A 25,443-nucleotide genomic window follows, 5' to 3' on the forward strand; every position below is an offset into this window, starting at 1 on the left:
AGCAAAGGAAGCCCTTTCATTGAGAACTGGTGAAATTGTTTTTTTCCTATCTACTGCAGAGGAAAGGTTATGGAGTTTGGAAAGAAATCCTGTAGCATCAACATATGAAACAATGATACTAATCTAAAGACACCAGCCATCTATTTTCCAATTTTTTTGCTGGAATTTATGTTTTTTCATTAAAACTAAACCATATTGGAGGCTTTATATGATAAGAATAGGAGAGAAGGTAGAGACCAAGTAAAGTCTGAAATAATTTCTGAACTCTGAAAAGATTTCTGAAACTTAACATTTCTCCACTTCTCTCCATTTTTTCTGCTTTGCTCAATACAGACAGCTTGAGATACAAGCTCTTATAGAATAATGGGATGGCTTAAAGGTGATCAGAAAGGTGGGAATCAGTATTATGTTTTCTATTTTATCACAATAAAAACAGTGTACTCTCATTTATGAAATTGTAAAATGTGTAGAGTGGAACTCTAAAGTTACTTTTTCTCCTTTGAGAACAGTAGTCAACAACTTCAATTTATTGCAATGCCAGCAGGATGAGAAATTGTGGGATGAATGATCACTTCTACAATGATTGCATGAGTTGTGGAAGGCTTCTAGCAGAGAGTTTAAATTTTGGATCATGATTTGGGTGCCAAGTTTTGCATAGCCTAAGAATAAGTTTGATTTTCAGTAAAAACCTGTGCAGACTTGTTCTCTTGATTTGGTACCAAAATTTCTCATTGCTTTGAGAATCACATCCTTTATATCCTCATTTGACATGTACCCCTGTTAACTCCTTCAGATAGGCATCATACCTTGAAAGTCACTATTTGCTGGAGCCTTCCTTTCATCTGGTGGCATTTCTGGTTTACTACTGACTCCAGCAAGGTCAGTCTTCTCAGGAGACAATCCAAAGTGTCTTCTATAATATCCCTATTATCACCATTCTCAGGAAATATCTGAGCAAACAGACTCTTGTTCTTATCCATTTCTTCTGTTATCTCTTTGATTTCTTTGGCAAGAGACTGATTTTGTAGAAAACAAAACAAAGTGACAATTAGACATTCTAGAAAACAGCAAACATATTGCCATAATCATTGCCAATTTTGCAGTGATGCAGTGACTTTTTTATATTGTTAATATACACACACTAGACAAAGTTATGCAGCTACAGTATTTCTGATAATAAAAAAATCCCAGACTGCTCTGAGGAAAACAAGTGCTGAAACAAAATAAACCTGCCTGACTAAGGGCTTCGTGAAGCAGAAATCCATGTAGCTGCTGAAAAAGTCTTTTTCCCTCCCTCATCCCTCTCCGTCCCTCCCTCCCTCTCCTTTTCATGTTGATGAATTTGTACTGTTTTCATACCCCAGAGCACTCCTGCCTCTTTTTCACTTCATTTCAATTTCAGCACTGTGGTGTTTGCTAATACTTAGCAAAGAAGTTAAATAGAAGAAAGACTCTATGTTTAACTCTTTTCTGATGAGGCAAAACTCAGGTCAGGTGCTGCTTTCTGCAGCATTCTTGTATTGGGTTTGTGTGGCAAGGTTTTGGTAGCAGGTGGGCTACAGGAGTAGCTTCTGTGAGATGCTGCTAGAAGCTTTCCCCATGTCCGACAGAGCCAATGCCAGCCGACTCCAAGACGGACCCACCGCTGGCCAAGGCTGAGCCCATCAGCAGTGGTCGTAGTGCCTCTGGGATAACATATTTAAGAAGGGAAAAAAACCTCTGCAACTACAGCCAGAGAGAGGAGTGAGAATATGTGAGAGGAACAGCCCTGCAGACACCAAGGTCAGTGAAGAAGGAGGGGGAGGAGGTGCTCCAGGCGCCGGAGCAGAGATTCCCCTGCAGCCCACGGTGAAGACCACGGTGAGGCAGGCTGTCCCCCTGCAGCCCATGGAGGTTAATGGTGGGGTAGATATCCACCTGTAGCCCGTGGAGGACCCCACGCCGGAGCAGGTGGATGCCCGAAGGAGACTGTGATCCTGTGAAGAGCCCATGCTGGAGCAGGCTCCTGGCAGGACCTGTGGACCCATGGAGACAGGAGCCCAGGCTGGAGCAGGTTTGCTGGCAGGGCTTGTGACCCTGTCAGGGACCCACGCTGGAGCAGTCTGTTCCTGAAGGACTGCACCCCGTGGAAGGCGCCCACGCTGGAGCAGTTCATGAAGAACTGCAGCCTGTGGGAAGGACCCATGTTGGAGAGGTTTATGGAGGACTGTCTCCCGTGGGAGAGACCCCACGCTGGAGCAGGGGAAGAGTGTGAGGAGTCCTCCTCCCGAGGAAGAAGGAGCGGCAGAGACAACGTGTGATGAACTGATCGCAACTCCTATTCCCTGTCCCCCTGTGCTGCTGGGGGGGAGGAGGCAGAGAAAATCAGGGATGAAGTTGAGCCTGGGAAGAAGGGAGGGGTGGGAGGAAGGTGTTTTAAGATTTAGTTTTTATTTCTCATTATCCTACTCTGATTTTGATTGGTAATAAATTAAACTGATTTCCCCAAGTTGTCTGTTTTGCCCGTGATGGTAATTGCCCAGTGATCTCCCTGTCCTTACCTCAACCCACAAGCCTTTCGTTATATTTTCTCTCCTCTGTCCAGCTTAGGAGGGGGAGGGACAGAGCGGCTTTGGTGGACACCTGGCATCCAGCCAGGGTCAACCCACCACAACCCTCTACACAGTGAATAAAGTTACTTCTAAACAGGTGCAGAATACTGCAATTACACAGATTATGACAGCAACATGTCACTTATCTAGGATTCTAATATTTTCTTTCTAAACACTACATAAAATGCACCCTTATTGGCAATTTAAAGGAAGTCTTATTCATGGATTCCTTACCTCTTGCTTGCAGAGGTATGTTTCTGTTTCTTCCTCTGGCAACAGAGCTGTGGCAACAAAGACCTGTTCTTCCACACCATCTAGCCACAAGGAAGTGGCTGTGACACCATCATACAGCTTCTGTTCAAGATGCAGGCTCTCCTCCACCCGTCCAGCCTGGGCAAAAGGAACCAGAGAAGTCGGGAGCAGAAGTACAAGATAATCTTTCTAACATCTAATATTTGGGAAAGGGATGGATTTCCAGGTGGGAGCTAGAGGAGTTTTCATTGTAAATGTGGCTCTGCTGGAAGACAGACGTAAAGACAATTGAAATGTTACCTCAGATGACATATCTTCAAAGGCCTGATTCAATTCAACCAATACTGGTGACACTGAGGATTTATCCTCATTCTGTCCTTCCTCCTTATACAAAGGCATCCCAGGTAGCAGTCTGTTTGGTCTGCTATAAAGCTGCTGAGAGAGAAGTACTAATTAGTGCTTTTGCCACATATATAGGGCACAAAATTCAGCTATACAGATTCTACTGCTGACTGAGGATATCACCAAATAATGCTCATGGCCCTCCCACAACTGTTCTGTCATTAATATTTTGAACAAAAGATTGCTCAACAGGAGGTTCACTAGAAGTGCAGAATAAATATGTGTGGCCAGAATTAGCAATGACTTGTTTTTACCAAAAAATTAATTAATTACTGTGAAATGAATACAACATATTTAGAACTTTGGAAGCTGATTTTAATGTAGTATTATATAAAGAAGAGTGGGCCTGGATCTATTAAAAAGAAAATGTAGGATGTACGCTAATATAGATCTTGGACTGTTCCCAATTTAGTTGATTTAATAGTTTTTAAAGATGTCACAAAAATAAATTGTTCCATATTCTTCGCATTAACTACATCACCTTAATACATCTGCTATGCACATACTGTACCTCGTGTGGTGACAACTGCTTTCATAGAGAAAACGCAAAGAGAAATTAAAAATAGCTACCAGCTGTTCTTGTTCTAAAGCTTTCTGGAGCAGTCTCTGCTTGGTATTGAATTCCTGGTTCAGGCTTTCCCATTTCATCTTCATCTGTTCTTCAGGTGATGGCTTCTCACCTTCCAAGCCTAATTCCTCAGAGAGTGTATCAGGCTTCTCACTGAATGGCAAGATGCATAAAGGTTTAACAAATACAAAAGTTATAACATCATAAGGTGTTTGTTTCCTCTTTCAATTAGGAAATTCTACATTTAAATTGCTACTTTTTAAAGTTTTACTTGTTTTGTTTTGGTTTTTTTTTTTTTTTTCAGATAGTAAGACAAATGCTGGTTTGTAACTGCAGGAAGTTCTTGACTGATGGGATAAAATGTACTTTCGAAGAAACTGTTTAGACTTGCAAGTACCCATACTAAGTAAGAACACCCAAACCAGACTGAATATATACTACATTGAAATGTAACCTTTAAACAAGCTTTACTTCAAAGCATGAAATGAATAAAAATATTTTGTCTGGCCTCTTCCTCACCTCCACTCTCAAAATGCCAGATATACCCTGATATTTTAATGCAGGACAAGCATATGAGTTTAGCTTTGGTAAACAGTGAATGAAGTTCAGAATTTTCTGTTTGATTTTTTTTTGTTTGTTTCTATAGTATAACATGTTGTGACAGAAAGAAGACTCAAAAAGAAGGAGATAAGTTAAGTACTTTCTGATATTATAATAAAAAAACGCATTGAATTAACACAAATGCTGAGGAAAACAACTTACTGGAGTACAGCTTACATTCCTTATGGTTCTGCTGCCTCATGAACTACCTTCATGTTCTAGACTTTGGCATGCTGAAAAAGCCACAAAGGTGCTCACTACTACTGAGATACATCAGTGAAGTATTTTAAATGAAGGATTGCCTGCTCCTTGATTCTCAAGCTGATAATGTTCACCCTGGTTTCCTCTTCCCAAGACCTGGCCCTTCTGTCTCCCTCAAGGTCCGCATCAGCAGTAGACAGTTATTTTCTTCTGCCTTTGCTAGGGCAGAAGTCTCTCCCAGCCAGAACCGAGGCTTTTATAGACATCTGCTTCCCCAAAATGGACAAATGTGCAAGAAAATATAGACCAGAGATGAAATTTGAAATATACGAGGCTTCAAAAAGAAAAATATTCACTACTGCAGCAAAAATAAAATTAAGCAATGAGTATTTCATCTGGGAAGATCTGGTTACAATGGCAGACTACAATGTTTTAGAGATCAGCTATGATTCACACACCAATGCTGGACCATAGAGCTATAGTAACCGATCCACTGCTTGTCTAATGAATCCTACTCATTTGTAACTTTAGTGTGATGCTTGATAATAAGAATAAAAGTAATTTCTAAATGCTAAAGGTGATCTATTAGCACAAAACAGCTTGTGTAACTGTATTATCAGACTCCTGAATTATAAACCAGGACTCCAGTATCCTAGGTGCTGTATAAAATTGATAAAACAAAAATTAGTGGATAATGTGCAGAAGAGGGGTGTAAACATAAGGATGACAAAGCACAGAGTCATAGAAATTTACTTTGCAGAAGAACACATGAAAGCACACCTTATACATAGGCCTTCTGGAGCACCTTGCTGTGTTAGGATTTCTTCTCCACGGCATGCTACTGACCGAAGCAGATTCTTCTGCTCTTCTAGCTCTTGTTCCAGCTCCTAGCATAGCAAGTTACAAAAACCAAAACAAACCTCAAACAGATTGTTTTTGCCTTGGAAGGACATGTCTACATTGCATACCTGTCATGCAAAGATAGATGAGCTATTTCTGATATGGCTTGCTTGAGCACCAAAAGCAGTACAAAATCTCCACCCAGGGACACAGAAATATTTGGTATATAAACTGGATTGTTGAACTAACTGACTAATGCAATGCAGTTTCTGGAACCTGACCTAGTGAGGATGTCTGTGTATCAGGCAACACAATATACCTTGCAATGTGTGTATCTTTGCTTCTATAAAGACAATGCTGATTACCATTTTGAACAAATACTGTCATCTCCTTACAGTAACTTTAAGGGTTAATTCAATTTAATTTTACTAATGGACAATGCAAGTATAGAGTGATTAAGTGAGTTGACCGTGGTCATCTAGGAAGTCTAGTCTGCCTGGCTGTTACAGATATAAAATAGTGAGCTCAGATGCATCATTACAAGAGCACTGACTAGGAAACAGTGTAAAAATGAAGATTTCAGTGGAAATATTAACAAGAGTGGCTCAGCTATAATGTTAAGCACAATCTAAAGATGGGAGTAAAATAAATCCAAAACACCAACTTTCTGTTGCTGCAGAGTGCTCTGCTGCTGCTGTGAACGAGTAGTTCTTGCTTGCGCCAGCCATTCTTGGACACTGGGGCTTTGTGAGGAAACAAAGTCCAGATCACTCTCCTCCTTTTCTTGTAATGATCCCTGCTTTAAGAGAAATAAATATTTTACAAACTCTCTTGTATTTATATTGCTAGAGAGCTGGCAGGTCCAGCTCATCAACTCAAAACCACATGCCACCTTCCACCTCTCAAGCTGCTGGCTTACATAAATTTTGAAGTGAGTAATGACTAGATTTCTGACTTCTACTGGTCATTGGTTACTAGCAAGAAAGCATCCATAAAAATGTAAAAATAAACATGCACCGCTGCACTTAGCAGAATAAGACACGAGGGATCAGAACCCATGGACTGATGTGTTTCTGAAGACTGTTCTGCTTCTCCTAAAAAACAGCGTTGGTCTGTAATGGAGGGTGCAGCTCTAACTGGCAATGCAGGGAATCAATGGATTGACTTTGCCAGGTTTTTAGTCTAATTAAAGTCAATTTTTTGTCTAACTGAAAATGAGAGAATACTAGTTGTCATTCTGGTCAAAATTTATTTATCAGTAAGTACATAAATCTATTTGTGGTTGGCAGAAACACAGTCAGTTAACAGCAGATTATATGATATGAACAGTAAAGACAGTAAGAGAGACCAAACCCCAGAATGTTATAATAGAACAGCAAAAGCAACAGTCCCTTCACTTCATACTCCTATCAGTATGTTTTTCCAACATTAGTGATTAAACGGGCCTTCTGCGCAAGCAAAGCAAAAAAGAGCAAATGCCTTAATAGTTCCAAACACTGCTTTATCAACTTCTCGACTTCTGAAATCCATGTTGGCTGTAAATTTAAATTATTTTAGTGGTCACAGTATTAAAATGCAGGGATTTTAACACACCAGGTCTAATGTTAAAAACAGACTTGTTTAGGTCTGGCTACTTAGATCTACACACCTCTCTGGACTTATTTAATGTTACTTGCATGCACACAATGACTGTAGAGTTTGCACTTTTTTTTTTTAAGCTTCAAGAGCTAAAGCTGGGGATTAGTTCCTCTCCCATTTTGTTTATATACCTCATTTTTGTAGGATTCAGATTTTGCCCATGATTCAACTCTTATTCTAAATAGAGGAAGAACATCAAATGGTTCAGACTTTACAGCAGGCTCTCCAAAATGAAAACACATTCCACTTTGCACCTTGGCTTCAGGCACTGAAACAGCAGAGTTTTGCTAAATAGTGGAAGTTAGGTGTAAGATTTCAGTTTTGGGGGATGATGAGTATACTGGAGTTGAAAGGACTGATTAGTGTTAGAGGATATAAACCGTAAGAGAAGCAAAACGAGCAAAACAAGCAAGCAGGTATCTAGAGCTGGAAAGAACCATTAGTCCTTGCTCTATGAAATAGCTTTGTTTCATCAAGGATTCAGTTTGCAGGTAAACTGTAATATTTTACTTTATAGGAACAAGTTTCTAGAAGAGCTGACATGGTTGGAGTGTGAACAATGTCATTACAGAATATCAGATTAGGCAAAGAAACTATTATGTGAGGGATAAAGAGGGTCTAGAACTTTAATTTCTCTATTAAGAATGAGAAAAAAGACAGTCTTTCTGTAAATCATAAAAAAAAAAATCTGCTTCATTTTATATGCTTGAGGGACAACAGCTGTTCAACTTGTAAATTCCTTTAGAGAATAGTATCTAGTTCTTCATTGCATTCGGGCAGTCTGATTTCAGTTAGATTTTTGAGTCTCCTCTTCTCTGGGAAGAGGGTTGAGAAACTACAATTTTGGAGTTATACTAAGACAAATAACTAGTAGTCCCACAGTTCCTGCAATAGCAAAGAATGTAAAAGGGATTGTGGCATTTATGGATGCAATGAGCTTTTGCAAATATGCTATTTTGCGTACTTTTTGGATCAAAATTATTTGTGAACCAGATTTTATTGCTCTCAAATCAAAGAATATGAATTTGAAAAACACATTTGCATTTTCATCTGAATTCTCTCTGGAAGAACTGTATTACATTTCCTTTAAATAGCCAGGGAAATAAATGCTTGAAGCTGTCATTCCTGGGGACTATCCACTCCAGCACAGAAAAAATTGGAAAATCCCTGAAGAAAATGGTGATAAAATTGATCTCTCAAAGGAGTGCAGAATTGTACAAACTTATATCAGGCATATTTGCCTTGTGGAACTGAAGTCATCCCTCCCACACACATACTTTGTAATAAAAAGTAAAGAAACACTTTTTTGTTTGTTTGTTTGTTTGTTTGTTTGTTTGTTTTTTTAACTGCAGAATCCATTCTACTTCTTTGTTTTATAAGGATTCTATTTATTTTTATTGCTCCTAAGTCACAGAAGTTAGTAGATAACGGTAAAAAGGCAACGTTTTGTATATCTTTCAAAATGCTTGAAAAATGCTACATTTGGAATCAATGTAGTCTGGAATTACAAGGTTATCAGTACATCTAGAGACATGTATAAGTCTGAGTTTCTTACATGCATGAGCAACAGTGCTGTTAGCATGTAATGTTTCTCAGGGTTAATAACGGCAGAAGATAGAGTTAGTGCATTTTTGGGCATCTAATGCTCTGAGCCTCAGTCCAAAAGAAATTTATGCCTGATTGTTTGGAAAAAGACATTATAGAATTTCTCATTTGAAAAAAATTGCTCAATGAAAATTTGAAGATGCTATACCGCCTACACTTATTTTCTTCCACGATCCAGAAGTGAAGTCCAAAAAAGTTTGCTATTTATAAAGAAATTTAAGTCTTGCATTCATGTAGCATCTTAAATGATTCATATTCTACGTCTGAAAATAATTTTGTTGTTATTTTTGATATTAGAAAAGCATTGCAAAATTCTGTTTTAAAAGTTTAAGTAAACTAAATCACAGCATGCACATTTTAAAATGAAACAACAAAGTCTGTGATGCTTTTTCACTTCAAAAGTAATATATCAGAATATAGTATTATATGCCTACATGCTGTTGATAATGCTTTTCATTTGCCTAATCATGAGGTTTAATATACAAGAATAACATTAAAGTTACTTCATCTTAGAGGCAACAAGAATAAATACCTGTTTTTTTTCCTTTTTTTTTTTTTGTGTTTGTTTGTTGGAGGTTTTTTTGTGAAGCTATGTTAAGTTTTATAGTTATCCAGTTGCTTTGGACTAAAAATAGTTCTTAGTAGGTCAAGTGACTTTTCAAGCTAACCTCTCAGTAGACTTTAATCTGCATTACAAGCTAGAAATCTTTGAAGCTTATCATGTTTAAATTGCACAGCAAAGCCCAGAAAAGAAGTAAAACAAAAGGCAGGGGAGGGAGTCACAGCAGGGCAAGCAAATTCCAACCCAGTCAGTCACATTACATGGTTGGTCTTCTTGTATGTATTCGATTCTCCACATGCTAGTTTAACCTAAAGAATGACCAAAAACAACTGTTAAATAAAATGAACTAGTGGCAATAAGCAGACCAATGCTGCTAGGAACAGAAACCTAGGACAACACTGAGGTTAAATGCATCTTTGTTTATATAATATTTTGTTTAGTGTAATGACGCCTCTAAGTATTAGCCATATTTAAAATTGTTTCATTATCTTGATGTTACCTGTTCATTGCATTGCGCACGCTGTATGGAGGAAAGCATGTATTTAGGATTGCTCTTTTGTTGGGGGAGAGATCCTGCTCCAGAGCACATGCAATCTAAAGGGACTGGGAACAGGAATAGCGTACATCCAGACGAAGCTAATTATCTACTTTATTATTGTCCTTTCAGTGAAGCCAGTGAGGTTAGGATAGTTTCGCCATGAAGAGGCGCTGTTAACTTGAAAATGACAAGCTAAAGCTTGCTACGCAGTTCTTCATTTTGGAGTGTAATTCCATTTACTAACTAAAGATGAACAGCTCAAACTAAATCAGTATTTTTACTCCTTTTCCCAGTTGCATAAAATTGCTATGAAATCTCCCAACCTCCTGCCCACCGTGAAGCCAGTTGGAAAGAGCCACTTACCTGTATGTTGATCTGTTTGTCATAGAGCACTCTCTGCAGCTCCAGAAGGCTGCCCTTCAGCGTCCTGAGCTTCACAGCCAGCTGCTCTGCCTCGTCCTTGGTGTGAGCCTTCCCCTCCATAAGCAAGTTTTCGTTGTGCACAGACAACTCTGACAAGGCTACCACCTTCTGCTCTATTTCAACCAGCATGTTCTGCAGCAGCAAAAACAAAGAACCAAATTCATACATTTTCCAGCATCTGTCAGGCTTTCTGGCAAGACGACCTGTGGCCTACCTCACCCGTAGCCAAGCTAAGGGCAAGTCAGATTATCATTGGTTTGCTTTCCAGTCCCTCTCAGAGTCCTTTGGAATATGCTTGCAAATGTTTGCATTTGCCATTTCTGTTTGCAACCTTTTTCAAAATAGGAAATTAAAAAGTTATTTGAAACAAAGGATTTGTTGTAGAGGAGATGCTCTTTATTGCACATTAAAGGTAAGGGTGGCTAAGATGCTAGACTGACATCCATAATGACAAGAAACAGAGCATGCAGCTAGAGTTACTTCTTCCCTCTTCTTTCATGTACATTTAGTGAAACGCTTCCTACCTCCTCCTATGTGTTGCTTTGGCTGTGTTGATAAGCTTCTCTTCTCACTATTTGCTCTTTCTGATTGGTGCATGATGGACTTAAGGATTTCTGTATAATCCTCTTTAGTCTAAAGAGAGACTTAAAGTGACAAATCTCTGGCATGTTTATTCTCAAAAGCTACTTTCCTGACATTGCATTAACATTCATGTATTACAGACATAGTGCATATTTTGATCTTCCAAACTCAAAGCTCATACAATTCTTGCTCAAAAACCTAGCCTGACATCAAATGTTTTTGTTTCCAGAACAACCATCAAGTATAAACTTACAAATATTGCTCCCGAAGGAATGTGTGCAGGATAAGATAGGCAGAGTCTCTAGGAAGAGGAAAAAATATAGGACTTTACATAAAACTTACTGTATTAAGATTTTAAGAACCAGCAAAAGAACAGCAGTGTTACCTTCTCCACAAAGTTAACTGTTCCTTTTAATTTTGAGTTTCCGAGAGATTATATTAAAAAAATTACTGCTTTGTTTAAGTTCACAGGGTTTACCTATAAACAACAAACATCTCCCAAGGATGGGTGATGAAAGAACACTTGAGACTGAGCAGACTGAAAATTCCAATAATGAAGTGGTGCCGGTGGAAATTTAACTAGATGTTTAATTCATCGGACTTACATGAAACTTAACTCCCATTTACCCTAAAATAGTTGAGATCCTCATTCTTTAATATAAAAAGGGATCTTTTGTCCATCTGTCTTTTGTCTACCTTGTAATTTTAATTATAATGATCATACAGTTCTAAACTCTCATTTAAAAATGGAAAACTCCCACTAATTAGAGAAACGGGATGACTGATCCAAGTCTTGTTAATAAAAGTATGCAATTACTCCTATTGCAGCAAAATGTTTTTCCTCAGTTGTTTTGGTATTGTGGGTTGATTAATATTAAATTCATAAAAATAGTAACTACTGATGATTATACTTTATTTTTCAATGTGGGTCAGCATTACTCCTGAGGAAAACACAACACTGTCCCAGTCACCACTGCTAGTGGGAGTGTGTTCTTCAGCTGGAAAAGGAGTAGGAAAGTACACTGCAGGTGTTTTCATACCTTTCAAGTGAGCTGTGCAACAACTCTAGCTTGAGTGGAGGAAAAACAGCAAGTAAAGTGAATACAAGCCCTTTAAAGCAAAACAAAATGGCCTCTGAAAGTTGTAGAGCTTCACATGTTCTTGCAGTCAGGATATCTTGTTTTCCTACTGCTATGCTTACATGTGCTTTCTAAAGCACTGTTTGCAATCTTTAATAAGAAATTAAAAACAGGCTATGTTTTATTTCACAAATCATTGATGAAGCTAACTGAGCATATATGAGGTGCTAAGGAGTTCAGAAACTTCTTCCCCACTAATATGCTGGCTCATCCCACTCAATAATGGTCGTAACATTAATCTTCCATATTTTCCTCTTCATTCAGATAAAGCTATGTCCATCCTGTTCATCTGAACATTACAGGACTGATAATTTTACCTGACAGTCTACCAGCTGTGCTTCCATATCCATAGGTTCCTCAGCAGTAACCAGAGTGGTGTCCAGTGTGGCTCGGGTGTTGAGTAGCCAGTGGTCAAGCTCATCAGCTTCACAACGGTACCTTTGAAGAGCCTGCTCTTGCCGCTGTTCTTCCAGCTGCTCATTCAGTTTTTCCTGGAGGTACAAATTATATTTTACTTTTTAAAAGAAATACACCACAACAGTCACTTTTAAAAATTTTTCCCTCTCTGTCTCTCACAACTTCTAGATATTATTTTTAAACCATGATAAGCCCTTTCTTTCATAAGTTGGCAACCTTTACAAAATATTATTGCTTTCAATCGATAAGCATGCTTTTCTGGTGACTGAAATTCTGTTTCAGTTCACTCACTGTATTTCTACTTCCTTCAGTAGATCTCTGCTATTACAGCCTTCTAAAGGTGAGGTCTTTTCTGCCTCCTCTTGCTGCTCTCCTTTGGGTTTCCCCCACATTGATTCAGTTTGCTCAACTCGCACAGCACTGTTTGCTTATGGAGAAAGATGTATGGGGATACAGAGCTGGGAGTGGGCTGCAGGGAAGGAGAGCAGCTTTGCCTTTTTTGGCAGCAGCAGGCTGTTAGATAGCCTTATTGTCTCTCAAGAGAGGCACAAGAGGAGTACTTCAAGGGCCCAACAGAGTACTGGTGGGCCTTTGGTGTAGCCACTGTGGGTAAAGAGAAGACTGAAGAGCTGTCTACCTTGTCTGGCCTCTCAGAGGATCCCTGTGCCGTGGGGTGTGGAAGGACATTGACCACAGGTTGTGGTGCCATCCAGATGGACCCTGGCAGGCTCAAGAAATGGGCTGACAGGAACCTCAAGAAGTTGAACAAAGGGAAGTGCAAAGTCCTGCACCTGGGGAGGAACAACCCCAGGCACCAGTATATGCTGGAGGCCGCCCAGCTGAAAAGCAGCTTGGCAGAAAAGGACCTGGGGGTCCTGGTGGACACCAAGTTGAACATGAGCCAGCAATGGGTCCTTGTGGCAAAGAAGGCTAATGGCATCCTGGGCTGCATGAGGAGGAGTGCTGGCTGCAGGCTGAGGGAGTTGATCCTTCCCCTCTACTTAACACTGGTGAGTCCGCACCTGGAGTACTGTGTCCAGTACTGGGCTCCCCAGTAGAAGAGAGATACAGAGCTCTAGAGAGAGCAAAGGGGATTTGGGGAGTAAGGAACGGATAGAATGGGGTGGTCAGAGGATACTTAGATGTATCAGATAATGTCGAACCTAAGCATGCTGCAAATGGTATGGAACAAGGGGAGAAGATTGTACTGGATCTAGCTGAGATGGAGTTAACTTCATCACAGCCTGTACAGTGCTATGCTTTGCAACTGTGGCTAAAACTGTGGTGATAACACAGCAATGTTTTGGCTACTGCTGAATAGTGCTTGCACAGCATTAAGGCTTTCTTTCCAACTATCCCTCACAAAGGCCAGTAGGCTGGGGGTGGGCAAAAGGTTGGGAGAGGACATAGCCAGGACAGCTGATCTGAACTGACCAAAGGGATATTCCCTACCATATGAGATCATGCTCAGCAATAAAAGCTCAGGGAAAGCAGGGGAAGGAGGGAGCATTTGTGGTTATGGCATTTGCCTTCCCAAGCAACTGTTACATATGCTGAGACCCTGCTTTCCAGGAAAGTGGCTAAACATCTGCCTACTGGTGGGGAAGTAGTGAATAAGTTCCTTACTTTGCTTGCATGCACAGCTTTTCCTTACCCTATCAAGCTGTCATTATCTCCATCCTGAGTCTTTCTGCCTGCCTTCTATTTTTTCCCCATCCCATGCGAGAGGGGTGTGAGGGTGGGTGTTTGGCTGCTGGCCTGGGTCAACCTACCACACTTCTGCAAGGAAATTCAGATCTGTATGTGCAGGGTAAATCAATCCCTCACACAGGGAAGAGTTTGCACAGTTTTTCTGAATGCTTATTTTTAATGGGAAAATTAGTAATTGCATATTAGAATAATTTAAAGAATAATGATAGTTTTTAAGTGTCTCAAATAATCCAGAGCTGAACAGTTCTCATGCTCTAGTTATTAAATTAGGTCCACAGAAAGAACAATATTACCAATCCACACCCTCAACAGCAAAATGTGTTCATTACCTGTTCTATCTGTATTTCTACATTTACATCCCTGCAGTGTTCTGGAAGATTTTATCTGTGAAATCAGAGCTATAAAGTGCACAAGTTAAATTATTGAATATTGTCTGTATACCATACATATTTCTTAGCCAGGATTATTTGCGGATACCTGTGCTATTGTATCAAAGTAACTGTCAGAATCCTAACCATAGTTAAGAGTAGTATATTTGACTCATGCTTTATCTTGCAATTATTAGTCAGCATCTCCTCCCAAGTACTATCAAGAAGTTTGTAAGATCCTGTATGGGGTGCAAGCTATAAAGAGTAAGATCCTTATTGTACTTCCAGCTCCTTATTTTTAGGTAAAAGACATTTTTCTTCTGAGAAGTAAAACTTTGTGCAATTTTTTAAGAATAACAAAGATATTTTCTAGGACCTGTTCACTGTCTCAGGTGACTGCACAGAAATAATGCAGCTGACGCAGCCTGGGACTCCTCTGTAACCCAGGTAGATCCACAGAACCAATTCTCACTCAGTCTTTCAGAATCGATTGATGCTGGAAATGATGAAGGCAGCAGCTGCTGTGTTTATGAATTCACTGCTGCAGTTCTTAGCAGTACAGCAGTAAAGCTGCCCCGCAGTGTTCAAAGTAGCCAAACCGTAGCCAGCTTTAGCGTGACTGCATTGTCTCACCTGTATAATATACACAGCAACATTCCTATATGTAAAGGACTTTTTTAAAATCGCCTTACTATTAAAGGATTTTTGGTAAAGCTGGTAGACAAGGAAATAAAGGGGTGCATCTTCCATGACAAAAGTTTGCATGCAAATCACTGGGAAGATGAGCGCAGACAACAATGCAATGGTTTGGAAGAGGTATTATTTCTGGTTTTAAGCTTTCCCCCTTCTCTTGTCTCCCAGTTGGGACAGGTGACTCCTCAAAAGTTTACAGCAGATAACATGATTTTTAATACCTGCATTTCATTACCTCCGTGGAGGACAAGGAATACCAAGGGAACCTAGTGAGAAAACATCAATGTGGATATTAAAAAAAAAAATAAAATATATATATATATATAAATAAAATATGACCCCTGCATTGTGTTTCCAAGTTCCTTCTGGTTACTTATCACCTAGCATTAAGATGAGGGGCTCACTGAAAATGAACAATAATTTATTAGTGAAAGGAATTGTGAGAAATGAGTAGAACTGAAAATGACTTTTTTGATTATCAGCATTCAATGGTGACTAAGGACTTTGTTAAAAGTACAGGTCTGCCAAAAGTGGCTCCCAAAGTCTGGAATGTGATCCAAAAGACCCACTCTTAGAGGTTTTTTCTTGTACCTCTAATAGTTGTCGTTTTCCTGATGCCTTCATTCGAATTGTGGCCATTCGCTCTGCCAAGACTGTGAGAGTGGATTGCAATGCCAGCTGATCAGCAGCTTCTGTATCCAGTGGTTCTGAAACCAGCTCCTGGGCTAATGATGTCTGAAGCTCAGTGATTTCTTCTTGTAACATTAAAATCTCATCCATCAAAGCCTATTTAGAAATAAGAGCAGAGAAAGTATTTGCTTCATTTATCAATGAGAAGAAAGTATCTCAGGAGGCATAACCTTAATATAAAATTCAAGATGACTGTCCCAAGGGAGTATGAGGAACACAGTAGCGCAATATATCACTGCTGGTTTGGTAGAGTCAGAATTCAGAAGGACTGAGTCCTGCTTTTAGATGCTTAAGCTAGGAGCAGGCATCTGATAACTGAAATACGGATTTAATTACTTATCTTTAATTTCAAACATATCACAAGAAGAAATTATTTTGGAAATATTATACATACAGATTTATTCTTCCAACAAATTTTCTGGAGGGTATTCTAGTAGAGACAGTGAAGATAATGAACAAGTAAATGAGTGTGTGTTTGTGAGAGAGAAATAAGGGCATGAGTTAGCTTCCAGTCTGAAACTTACTAACTGGACAAAGAGTATCCAGCAATATATGTAAACATGCAGAGATTAACTCCATGATGTAAAAGAAGTTCCTATTATCATTCTTATCCTATAAATCAGTTTCCAAGATACCTACAAAAGGGTGCTGCATTACCAATACCTTAGAGCAGATACTTTACTTTCATGTCTGATAGCATATACACATTGGATGCACAAGACATCACACAGTGCTACAAAAGCCAAACGTTATCCTTTTCAGGTCATGGAGTTCCTACTGAAATGAGAACTGGCCCCACCAGATAGTTTCAAGCTATCAGATAGAAGGCTTAGATGACTACAACTTGAACATATGTTGGACTGGTTACGTGATAAAGTATTTTCTTATTATTCAGAGCATCATTTCTCAAGATTTCCCTTGGGAGGGAATTTTTTGTGTGATTTGGTTTGTTAGTTTTGTTTAACAAGGCAAAGATTTTATTTAGATCAATTTACAATGCATCAGTATTGGTTATGTTCTTAGTAAATTTGGGGACATTATAAATAGTCCAATATATGCTAGTAGCACTGATGCTGAAGAACAGTATGTGTTGGTGTCACTGAACACAATCTTTGACAAAAGATTTTGCTGAAAATTTCAACTGGACAAACTCTTATGATCTATTCTACTTTTTTAAAGGGCTCCTTATAAAAAGAATACCCATTACACCATCTTTAGAACAGTGGGAAGTCCAGAAAAGCAAGACATACAGTCAACAGAGAAGGTTCATACAACTAAAGCATGTTTTTGAGGCATCCAGTCATGAAGAATGCCACTATCTAAAAAAAGGGAACTAAAGATATACAGATAATGCATGCTCTCCCTCTATTTTTCACATGTAAGTTTTTACCTGATGTTCAGCCATCTGGCTCTCCGGGCTTTTGGCTGGTTCCAGACTCTCATTTAGTTTGATCTCAGTGGTCTCCATTTTTGTGGATATAGACTGGAGCGTGTCCTGATATTTCTGTTGACGCTCAAGAGCTTCATAGAGGGTGCGCTGCTTTTCACTGATCTGAAGAGGAATGGAAGGTATAAATTCTGACCTCTGACACAGGATTTGCTCTTTCTTCTGCTTCATACATCCCTAGACTTATGAGACTAAACCCAAAAACTTACAAGTTATGAAAAGTATAAATTATAAAGCAAAATATCCATATCAAAAATATTTATCTGTTTAAACATCATCAGTAAAATCCTAGGTTCTGTGACTGAAAAAAATGGACTTAATAAGCAGGGAAAACCTAAGCACAGTCTCATGCCTTATTTTTGATATTATGCACTCAAACATTTGGATGTGCACAATTTACTAGACGCATAGCTCTTAATACCCCATAACAGCTACCGTGCCTCTGCAAAGAATTAAAACTTATAGCATGTGAACAAAACTTTGACCATTTTCATACATCACTGAGTGATTATGCTGCACTAATATGTAGAAGTGTGTTAAGTTGACTCAGTATTTGGAGAAACTGGATTCTTGGGCCTTTTTTGCCAACTCATCCAGCAAGAGTGGATTTCCCTGTTAGGTTGTGGAGTATTGTCTGACAATAGCCAATATTTCTGAAGGCAACTATCAACCTTAATGATTTTTAATTTTTCTTAATGGAGGTCCATCCTGCACAGGCTTTCAAACAAAGAACAAAGCCAGTGTAATATATCACAACTAAAAATTCTTGTTACCACCTGAAAACCAAGAGAACAATATTAGCTGAGCCAGTTCTTTGCATTTTAATCCTCACAAGCTAGCTGATTATTTTGAACCCACCAGATGAAGACTTACCACATTTTTCAGCGTTTCCCAAGAACGTTGCAAATCATCCAATTTGGCACTAGCAGCTGATTCCAAGCCTGGTTCATAAAACTCCTGAATGGCTGAAGTGCTGGGTTGAATTTTAGCAGCTTCTGTCTGCAACTGTTCAGCAGATAAGGCCAACTGTTCAGCAGATAAGGCTTGGTAATAAGCAATGTCCTACAAGCACAAAGCACATTATTACACCTTCAAAACGCAAGATACTGCATAAGAATATCCCCCCACATACTGCCCCATTGCATATGTCCATTAAAAGAAAACCCACAAAGCCAAAACCACCAGGAAACCTCTGAGCAACACAGTAAATAAATATTTAATAATAGTACACTGAGTATGGTTTGGAGCTTCACTATGATGAAGATTGTGAATGCATTTTTTTCATGTTCATATTAGCTAGGAGGCACAGGAGGCAACTGTGGATACACATGGAAAGCCTGGGAGGGGAGTGCTACAAGTGGGAGTGCTGTTCTAGCATCATCACAACTACACATGGGGAAAACCCATCACAACAGACAGTGGATTACGGTGCTGTAGGTGGCACAGAGTATCAACCTAATGAACACTAGCACAGAGAAGGCAACAGAAGAACCAAAAAGGAATATGCTGAAGGACTAGTCAATGATCTAAGAAAGAGTATGAAGCACTAGCTTATAGTAAGCCTTCAAACAAACAGGTACTCTCAACTAACTTACAAAATATAGTGGGAAAAGGGACCAAAAGTGCTGAGGAAAATGGGCAAGTGTTCAAATTACCATTGAAAATTCAGGGTGGAAATGTTTCTCACTAGAACTTCTATACTTAATATATGGGGACTTCTTCAACTATTGCAGGTGAGAATTAAAAAGATCTACAGAAAACGTAAAATTAAGGAAACATGCACAGTATCTATATTTAAGTCAGGAAAGCAGACTTGATGACAAGGATTATTTCAAACTGAAACCATGTATGACAGTTACCACCACATCTATTTGGAAGGTGAAAAATGCTGCAACCTTCCTTCTCACTTAGTCCCACATAGTAAACTGTGCTCCAGACCATGCAACACAGCAGCTGTTGTCCAGTTTCTTCAATCATTTTGAATTTGTAAATGGCCCTGGTGAAAACTTTAAGGCACAATTTTGCTTCCAGTGAAATCAGTAAGAGATTTTCCACTGATTTCTGTTAGGTTGGACCAAACCTCCTTTCAGGCAGCTCTCAAGAGTTATCACAATATTTGCATAAAAAGTTGCTCAAAATCTACTGAAAAGTGTACTTGGAAAATCCTCCTCCAATGATTGCAAATTTCTCAGATTAATTCTTTCCTGACCCTGTACAATGGGGAGGAAAATTCAGCATGTTGAGCCATGTGTCTGAGAGAAAACTAAGTGCTTTTCACCTGACAGTTTACAGAGCTGTGTCTACCAAACAGACCACAGACCATTTGCTGTCCTGAAAATGTAAGAGTATAAATGTGTATAAATACCTGAAGGGAGGGTGCAAAGAAAACAGAGCCAGGCTCTTTCCAGTAGTGCCCAGTGACAGCACCAGAGGCAATGGGCACAAACTGAAACACAGGAGGTTCCCTCTGAACATCAGGAAAGACTTTTCTGCTGTGAGGGTGACTGAGCACTGGGACAGCTTGCCCGGGGAGGTCGTTGACTTCTCCATCTTTGGAGATATTCAAAAGCCACCCGGACATGGTCCTGGACAACTGGCTGTAGGTGGCCCCACTTGGGAAGGGGGTTGGACCAGGTGACCTCCAGAGGTCCCTTCCAACCTCAACCATTCTCCAATTCTGCATAGGTGTATAAAAGTTAGGTACTAAACAAGGCTACTTCTGAGGTACCAGAGCTCAGAGTATAATTAGGATCCTAATTTGGAGCAGAATCTTTATTTCGCAATGTCATTTCAATATGTTATCTAATACCATATGTGAACAAAACCAAACAAGCTCTGGAAGAGCATTGAAACCAGGTCACTCCCCGGGCACAGTCACCTCTTAGGCTCTCTTTCTAACCAAACCTAGGGAGCACAGAATGCCCACCTGTCCCAGAAAACACCCCATCACCCAGCAGCTGCACAGATATGGTTCTTCAGTACTTCCCCCAAGAATGAAGAGACTTAGGTTATCTGCTTGGTGTACGGACATTTTAACAATTAAGGTGCTACTCACAGACCACCACCAATATTTTTAAAGGGAGGCAGTAGCTAAGAATGTATTTTACAGACAGCTTGATCACACATCTTTACTGAGGATGCCTGAAAAAGTCAGTCTCTCCAGAGAAACAGAAGACTGAAGAATGGACAGCACATCAAACTGTCCAAAAGTGTCAGATGAGGTACTTCTGCAAAGGCAATAATTGGAAAACTTGAAAAATTTAATGATGAAAGTGTTTACAATGTCCAAGAGCTGACAAGGAATAGGTAACAGCTTAGCACACCATTCAGTACTGCAGTTTCAGAAATTTTTACTCTGACCACAAGTGATTTTGCTAAGTCACAGTGAAAAATTGCACCAGTGCAGGCAACTTCTCATTTTGCCTTGTCTGAAGCTACTCTCCAGCCCTCAGCTAGTCCTCTCTCAAGGCCAAGAGAAAAGCTGTGCTTCTGAGACTTCTTAATCATCATTTCCGGATTAAAGTCCTTGCTTTTAAAAGAGGGGAAAGCAATCCCTTTCCCCATCTTTCCAACTACTTTTTGGAGTAAACAACATGACAGTTTCTTTTTGGTAGGGCTTTAATGCTGATAGTGTCAATCCAGATGTTCTTACACGTAACAGATTTTGTTCCCCCTATAAAGGCCCTAATGTCTCACGCCCTCTTTTACAAAAATTAGCCAATGGAAAGTACTCAAGCTTTGTTGTTAGGATGTAGGGGCAAAGGGTGTGTTTAGATTTCAAAAGGTATTTAATAAGGGCTGTTGCGCCCTCGATGAGTTTTCATAAGGAAGGAGAGAGAATGATTAAGCAGGTTGTGAACAAGGGGATAGAGAGACGTTTAACAGTGACCCAGTGCTGAAGACTTGAATCACAGGATCAGCTATGACCTCCAAGGCTTTGTGTCAACACTTCAGCTTTTTCAATTCAATTGCTCTGCATTATGCACCTGGAAAATAAGTTTTAAAAGAATGTGCTAAATTTTAATCAACTATATATCCAGGTAAGCATGAGAAGTTTTAGCCCCAGAGGATTCTCAGTCAGTACTGCAGCAGAGATGAAGTGCCTGATTTTGCTATATATCAAAATAAATTGCATTAAAGGACTGTTATCTATTGCTGAAATATTATACATTGTGAAATCCCTCAGACTTTTAAAAGTTAACATTTTTGTAGTTGTTCCTCCCTGCCCCATTGTTTTTAGAGGAGCTTCAGTACAAAACAAACAACCTGGGCAACCGTTAACTTACAGAAGTGCTAGATCTGTCACTTTCTTGTATTTATGGTCTTGGTTTAATCTATTTCAATACATAGAACCAATATTTCCACTAACAGGCACTTGGCGTTTGTTTTAAATTTTCATTACTTGATAGCAATGTAAAAATAGTGCATAGATGCCTCAGTTCAGACTAGCCACATTTCACCATTAAGAGATGCTAGGAAACCCTGATGAAAGACTGTACACAGATTATTAGGGATGAATTTAAAAACAGTCTTAACACCCAACCTTCCCTCCCCAAAACACCCCACTTCGTTCAAGTGTTAAACTTTTTTCCAAAGACTAGATTAATATAATTCTTTGCTTTCCTGTTCACATGTTTTTTCTGGTACTTTGCAGATGATCTTCCTGTGAGAAATTGTTTCTCTCAACACTGGCTACTTTTTTAAAACAAAACATTTCCAAATTAGTTTTGCTGAGTCTTTTACTGACTACAAAATATTTTTAACTTACATTTAAGGTTCTAATTCACTATTCTCTAGATTTTTTTTTTTTTAACCAACCTTTTTTCCTGAAGTCTCCCTGGGCATTCAACATGATCAGCACCGGCAGTTTCATAGCTTCTTTAGTTTTAATCTCATGTGAGCGTGAACCTAAGCATTTTGTAAGTAAACCACTGCATTTTGGAATGTTCTTCCGCTTGTTGTTTAGTACGTGCAGTTCATTTCAACATTAACCACACTGAAGAAACCTTCATCTGTCAGTTTTTTAGATTATTATAACTCCAGCGCTTTTATCTCTTTCAAAGATCTGCTAAATGAAGGACGTCATTGTTTTGCTCAATTTTGCCCTGTAAATCACAGGTTCTAAAACTTGCATTTTGGTATCAGCTCATGGTGCAACAGTATCTTCACTGGATTTTCCTTATTTGAGTTATTGGAGCTCTTAATCTGTTTTTTTCATTTTCAGAGAAATGTAATTAACTGACACTGAATTTGTTTATTAGAAAGCAAGCTGCTCTTGCTCATTTTACTCCTTCACTGATTAACCCTGTCATAAGATTTTTCTGCTGAAATATATAGCTGCCTTTCTACTGTAAGTAAACTTTACTGGGAAATTTCTGATTATCTGAAATGACAAAGCACTAGAAAAATCCTTCTCATCCATTATATAACGTTTTTATTATGAAGGTAACTTTATAACTTTATTATTACAAAGATTTTGTCACCATTCTTACTATCTTACCTTAGTATTCTTTCTTACGTCAGTTCATGAAAACAAATCATTTATATTTAGCAACTTTTATAGCACCACATGCATCTTTGAAATGAGTGGAAGGAATTAGTGGGCAACTTGCTCAAGCTTCTCTGTTTGTACCCAGCAAGGCAACACAACATGATTCTATCCTTTAAGTCTACAGTGGTCAATTTTGGAAGCAGCCATAAATGAAAAAACAAACAAATGACCATAAAAGCCACAACATGATGAATGCAGTGACATGGTGACTGCTTCTAGGGCTCATTTCTGAACTTCTAAAGCATAACATTTTATGTGTGTCTTCATGTGTGTGATGCTCAATGAGCTGGTTCATTGAAGCTCACATTTTAATCAATGCTGATGTACGCGTGTTCCTATTAGAAGTGCCAGAGTCCTCAGTTTTGATTTAAAATCTAACTTTAGCGGTTTCACTGATCTGCCTCATTAGCACTTAAAACAGACTGTCACTGAAAGAATGAAATGAACAATACATGAAAAAATACATGAAAGTTAATACTTGAAATGGTTTGAAGTGGAAGACAGCAGACTGTGGCTTCAGTGCTAAAACACCAGTGGTACTGTAAGATAGATGTATATGGACATAATGCAATGTTTTATTATGGGCAGTACAAAATTGCGTTTTTTTCTCAGGATGCAAGATTCCATTGAATACTACTGTGAAAATAAAAATTAAGTTGTAAATACAAAACAGTAGTGCCGTGGAAGGGCTTTGTAATTGTCACTTAAAATTTGTTTTTAAAAATAGTGAATAGCTGTAACATCAAATGTATACGTTTTAAGCTCAGAATATTTGTATTCATTTTGGACTAGAACCTGAAGGTTCAGTTAGGTCAGAGGTTAAGCCTCAGATCCTTGGAGCTATAGGTAAATATTATTTCAGAGGATTAAATAAACCACCTGTGGAATGGAACCATGCTTGTCTCTGAGATAAAAGCTGAATGAATGCCAAGAGGGAGGTACCTGGTTAACAGAAGCATCTGTATTAGCCACAGGTGAGGGAGAGCGACAGGCAGGTGGAGAAGAAATCTCACTGTTGGTTCCCTCCTCCCCAGACTCCTCAGTGACAGGGGAGAGCAGCGTGTGACAGCGACCAGCAGTCATCTGCCACAGGAAAAGCAACCCCAGAGCACAGGAAGAAAAACAGTTACCTCAATTTAGGTTTGACTTAGATTGAGATCAAAAAAAGAAAAACAACACGTGGGCAGAATTACCATGACATTATTTAGGCATACTTAACACTATTACATTTACCAGCTTAAAAATCTGGTTCAATTAATAGTCTCATTTACTTGTCATACTTCAGTATGAACATGCTCTCCTGTACCTTAATGAATTTAAAAGAAAATGTACAGCAAGCAACTCAGTAATAACAAATTAGGGTTTGCCTAATGTCTTCTAATACAATCACTGCTGCATATGGAAATACTATGGAGAGCTACAGAATAATGCAGTATTGGCCTCAGTATCCAGGCCTGGTTAGAATGTTAGAACAACAAGGAATAGACTTAAAACATAAAATATACAGAATATAGTAGCAACATATTTTTCTTGCTTCCCCCCATACAGTGATAAATCCTGAAATCTGCATTCTATTTTCACTCAGACAAAAATCCCAATAGCATCAGCAGTATGTTTGTAATGAGACCCAATTAGAAACAAACAAAAGCAGCGTAATTCGAACATGAGGCCTATGGCAGTACTTAGCCAGCTTTCATTTCCAACACACTCATCTGAGAATATAGCAGCATACTGTCAATTATCACATTGACATTTTAAGACAAGAGCTTTAAAAATATGGCATGTAAAACCTATACACTGCAACATGTTGTGAAATAATATTTATTCTGGTTGTATCTTATTCCTGCAATTCAGTAGTTTCTTAGCATTTGCTTTTGCATGCTGACAGCTACGAAAGAGCACTGTATTTGCATCTTATCACAGACAACTTCCACTGGTTTTGTCTGTTAAGTAACTTCATCCTTTATCAACAAGTCTTGAAAACCCATATAAAGCAAAATACAGCAAGGGGAAGCTGCAGCTTGTTTGGTTTGCCACACTTCAGCTATTTCAAAAGCAAAATGTAGATGTGAGCTGCGGCAATTTGCTACACAGGAGTGTTGCAATGATGCAAAAGCAAGCAGCTCAGATAAACAGTACTGAGAGCAATGCATTCCTTACCATAACCACCGAGGGATGAGCAGGGTGTGTTGGGAGCAGGTCTGAATCCAGTTCCTCCATTCCCTCTGAAAGCCCCTCCACTTCTGTCACTGTCAGCAGCATGGTGGCATGTTTCGCTTTCATTGTCAGCATCTTGCACTTCGAATTCAAAGAAGCAATTTGCTCCTGGTATCCTTTGATCTTCTGAGCCAGCTCCTGAGGAAACATTTTTTTTTCCCTAATGCAGAGGCAGCCAATAAAGGCCACAGGACCTGCAGCATTTCAGCTTCCGCGGCGAAGGCAAGCTCTCCCCTCCAAGCCCAGCCAATAACATCCTAGCGCTGCCTCTCAGAAACCCCGCATAAGCCGCCGCACCAGCTGACACGCAGGATGTTGACAGTGGAGGGAACAAGTCAGGCTGCGTCTGGCTGCCCAGCTAAACCGCAGAGCCGAGAGCTTTGAAGCGAAACCGGAAAAGTGCCGCGAA

At 39.3% G+C, this 25,443-nt stretch overlaps 1 protein-coding gene across 15 annotated transcripts in view; it reads right to left on the minus strand.

Moving 5' to 3' along the window:
• Positions 1 to 25,443, minus strand: part of SYNE1 (spectrin repeat containing nuclear envelope protein 1) — a 320,818-nt gene that overhangs the window by 78,581 nt on the left and 216,794 nt on the right. For 8 of the 15 annotated variants that reach the window (XM_087773936.1, XM_087773938.1, XM_087773946.1 and 5 more), the window contains 14 exons: positions 24,978 to 25,172; positions 23,760 to 23,900; positions 18,140 to 18,328; positions 17,210 to 17,371; positions 15,721 to 15,915; positions 12,259 to 12,432; positions 10,161 to 10,352; positions 9,520 to 9,567; positions 6,119 to 6,253; positions 5,395 to 5,501; positions 3,816 to 3,966; positions 3,144 to 3,278; positions 2,826 to 2,981; positions 807 to 1,016 (listed from right to left, as the gene is read on the minus strand). In XM_087773936.1, the coding sequence (XP_087630062.1) occupies positions 807 to 1,016; positions 2,826 to 2,981; positions 3,144 to 3,278; positions 3,816 to 3,966; positions 5,395 to 5,501; positions 6,119 to 6,253; positions 9,520 to 9,567; positions 10,161 to 10,352; positions 12,259 to 12,432; positions 15,721 to 15,915; positions 17,210 to 17,371; positions 18,140 to 18,328; positions 23,760 to 23,900; positions 24,978 to 25,172 (2,190 nt within the window). The remainder of the gene's footprint in view (positions 1 to 806; positions 1,017 to 2,825; positions 2,982 to 3,143; positions 3,279 to 3,815; positions 3,967 to 5,394; positions 5,502 to 6,118; positions 6,254 to 9,519; positions 9,568 to 10,160; positions 10,353 to 12,258; positions 12,433 to 15,720; positions 15,916 to 17,209; positions 17,372 to 18,139; positions 18,329 to 23,759; positions 23,901 to 24,977; positions 25,173 to 25,443) is intronic. The other 7 variants (XM_087773951.1, XM_087773941.1, XM_087773949.1 and 4 more) reach the window with 5 other exon arrangements.

This window comes from Nipponia nippon, unplaced genomic scaffold, assembly GCF_047370975.1.
Source record: "Nipponia nippon isolate SJK-2023a ecotype South Korea unplaced genomic scaffold, ASM4737097v1 scaffold_4, whole genome shotgun sequence".
Lineage (NCBI taxonomy): Eukaryota > Metazoa > Chordata > Aves > Pelecaniformes > Threskiornithidae > Nipponia > Nipponia nippon.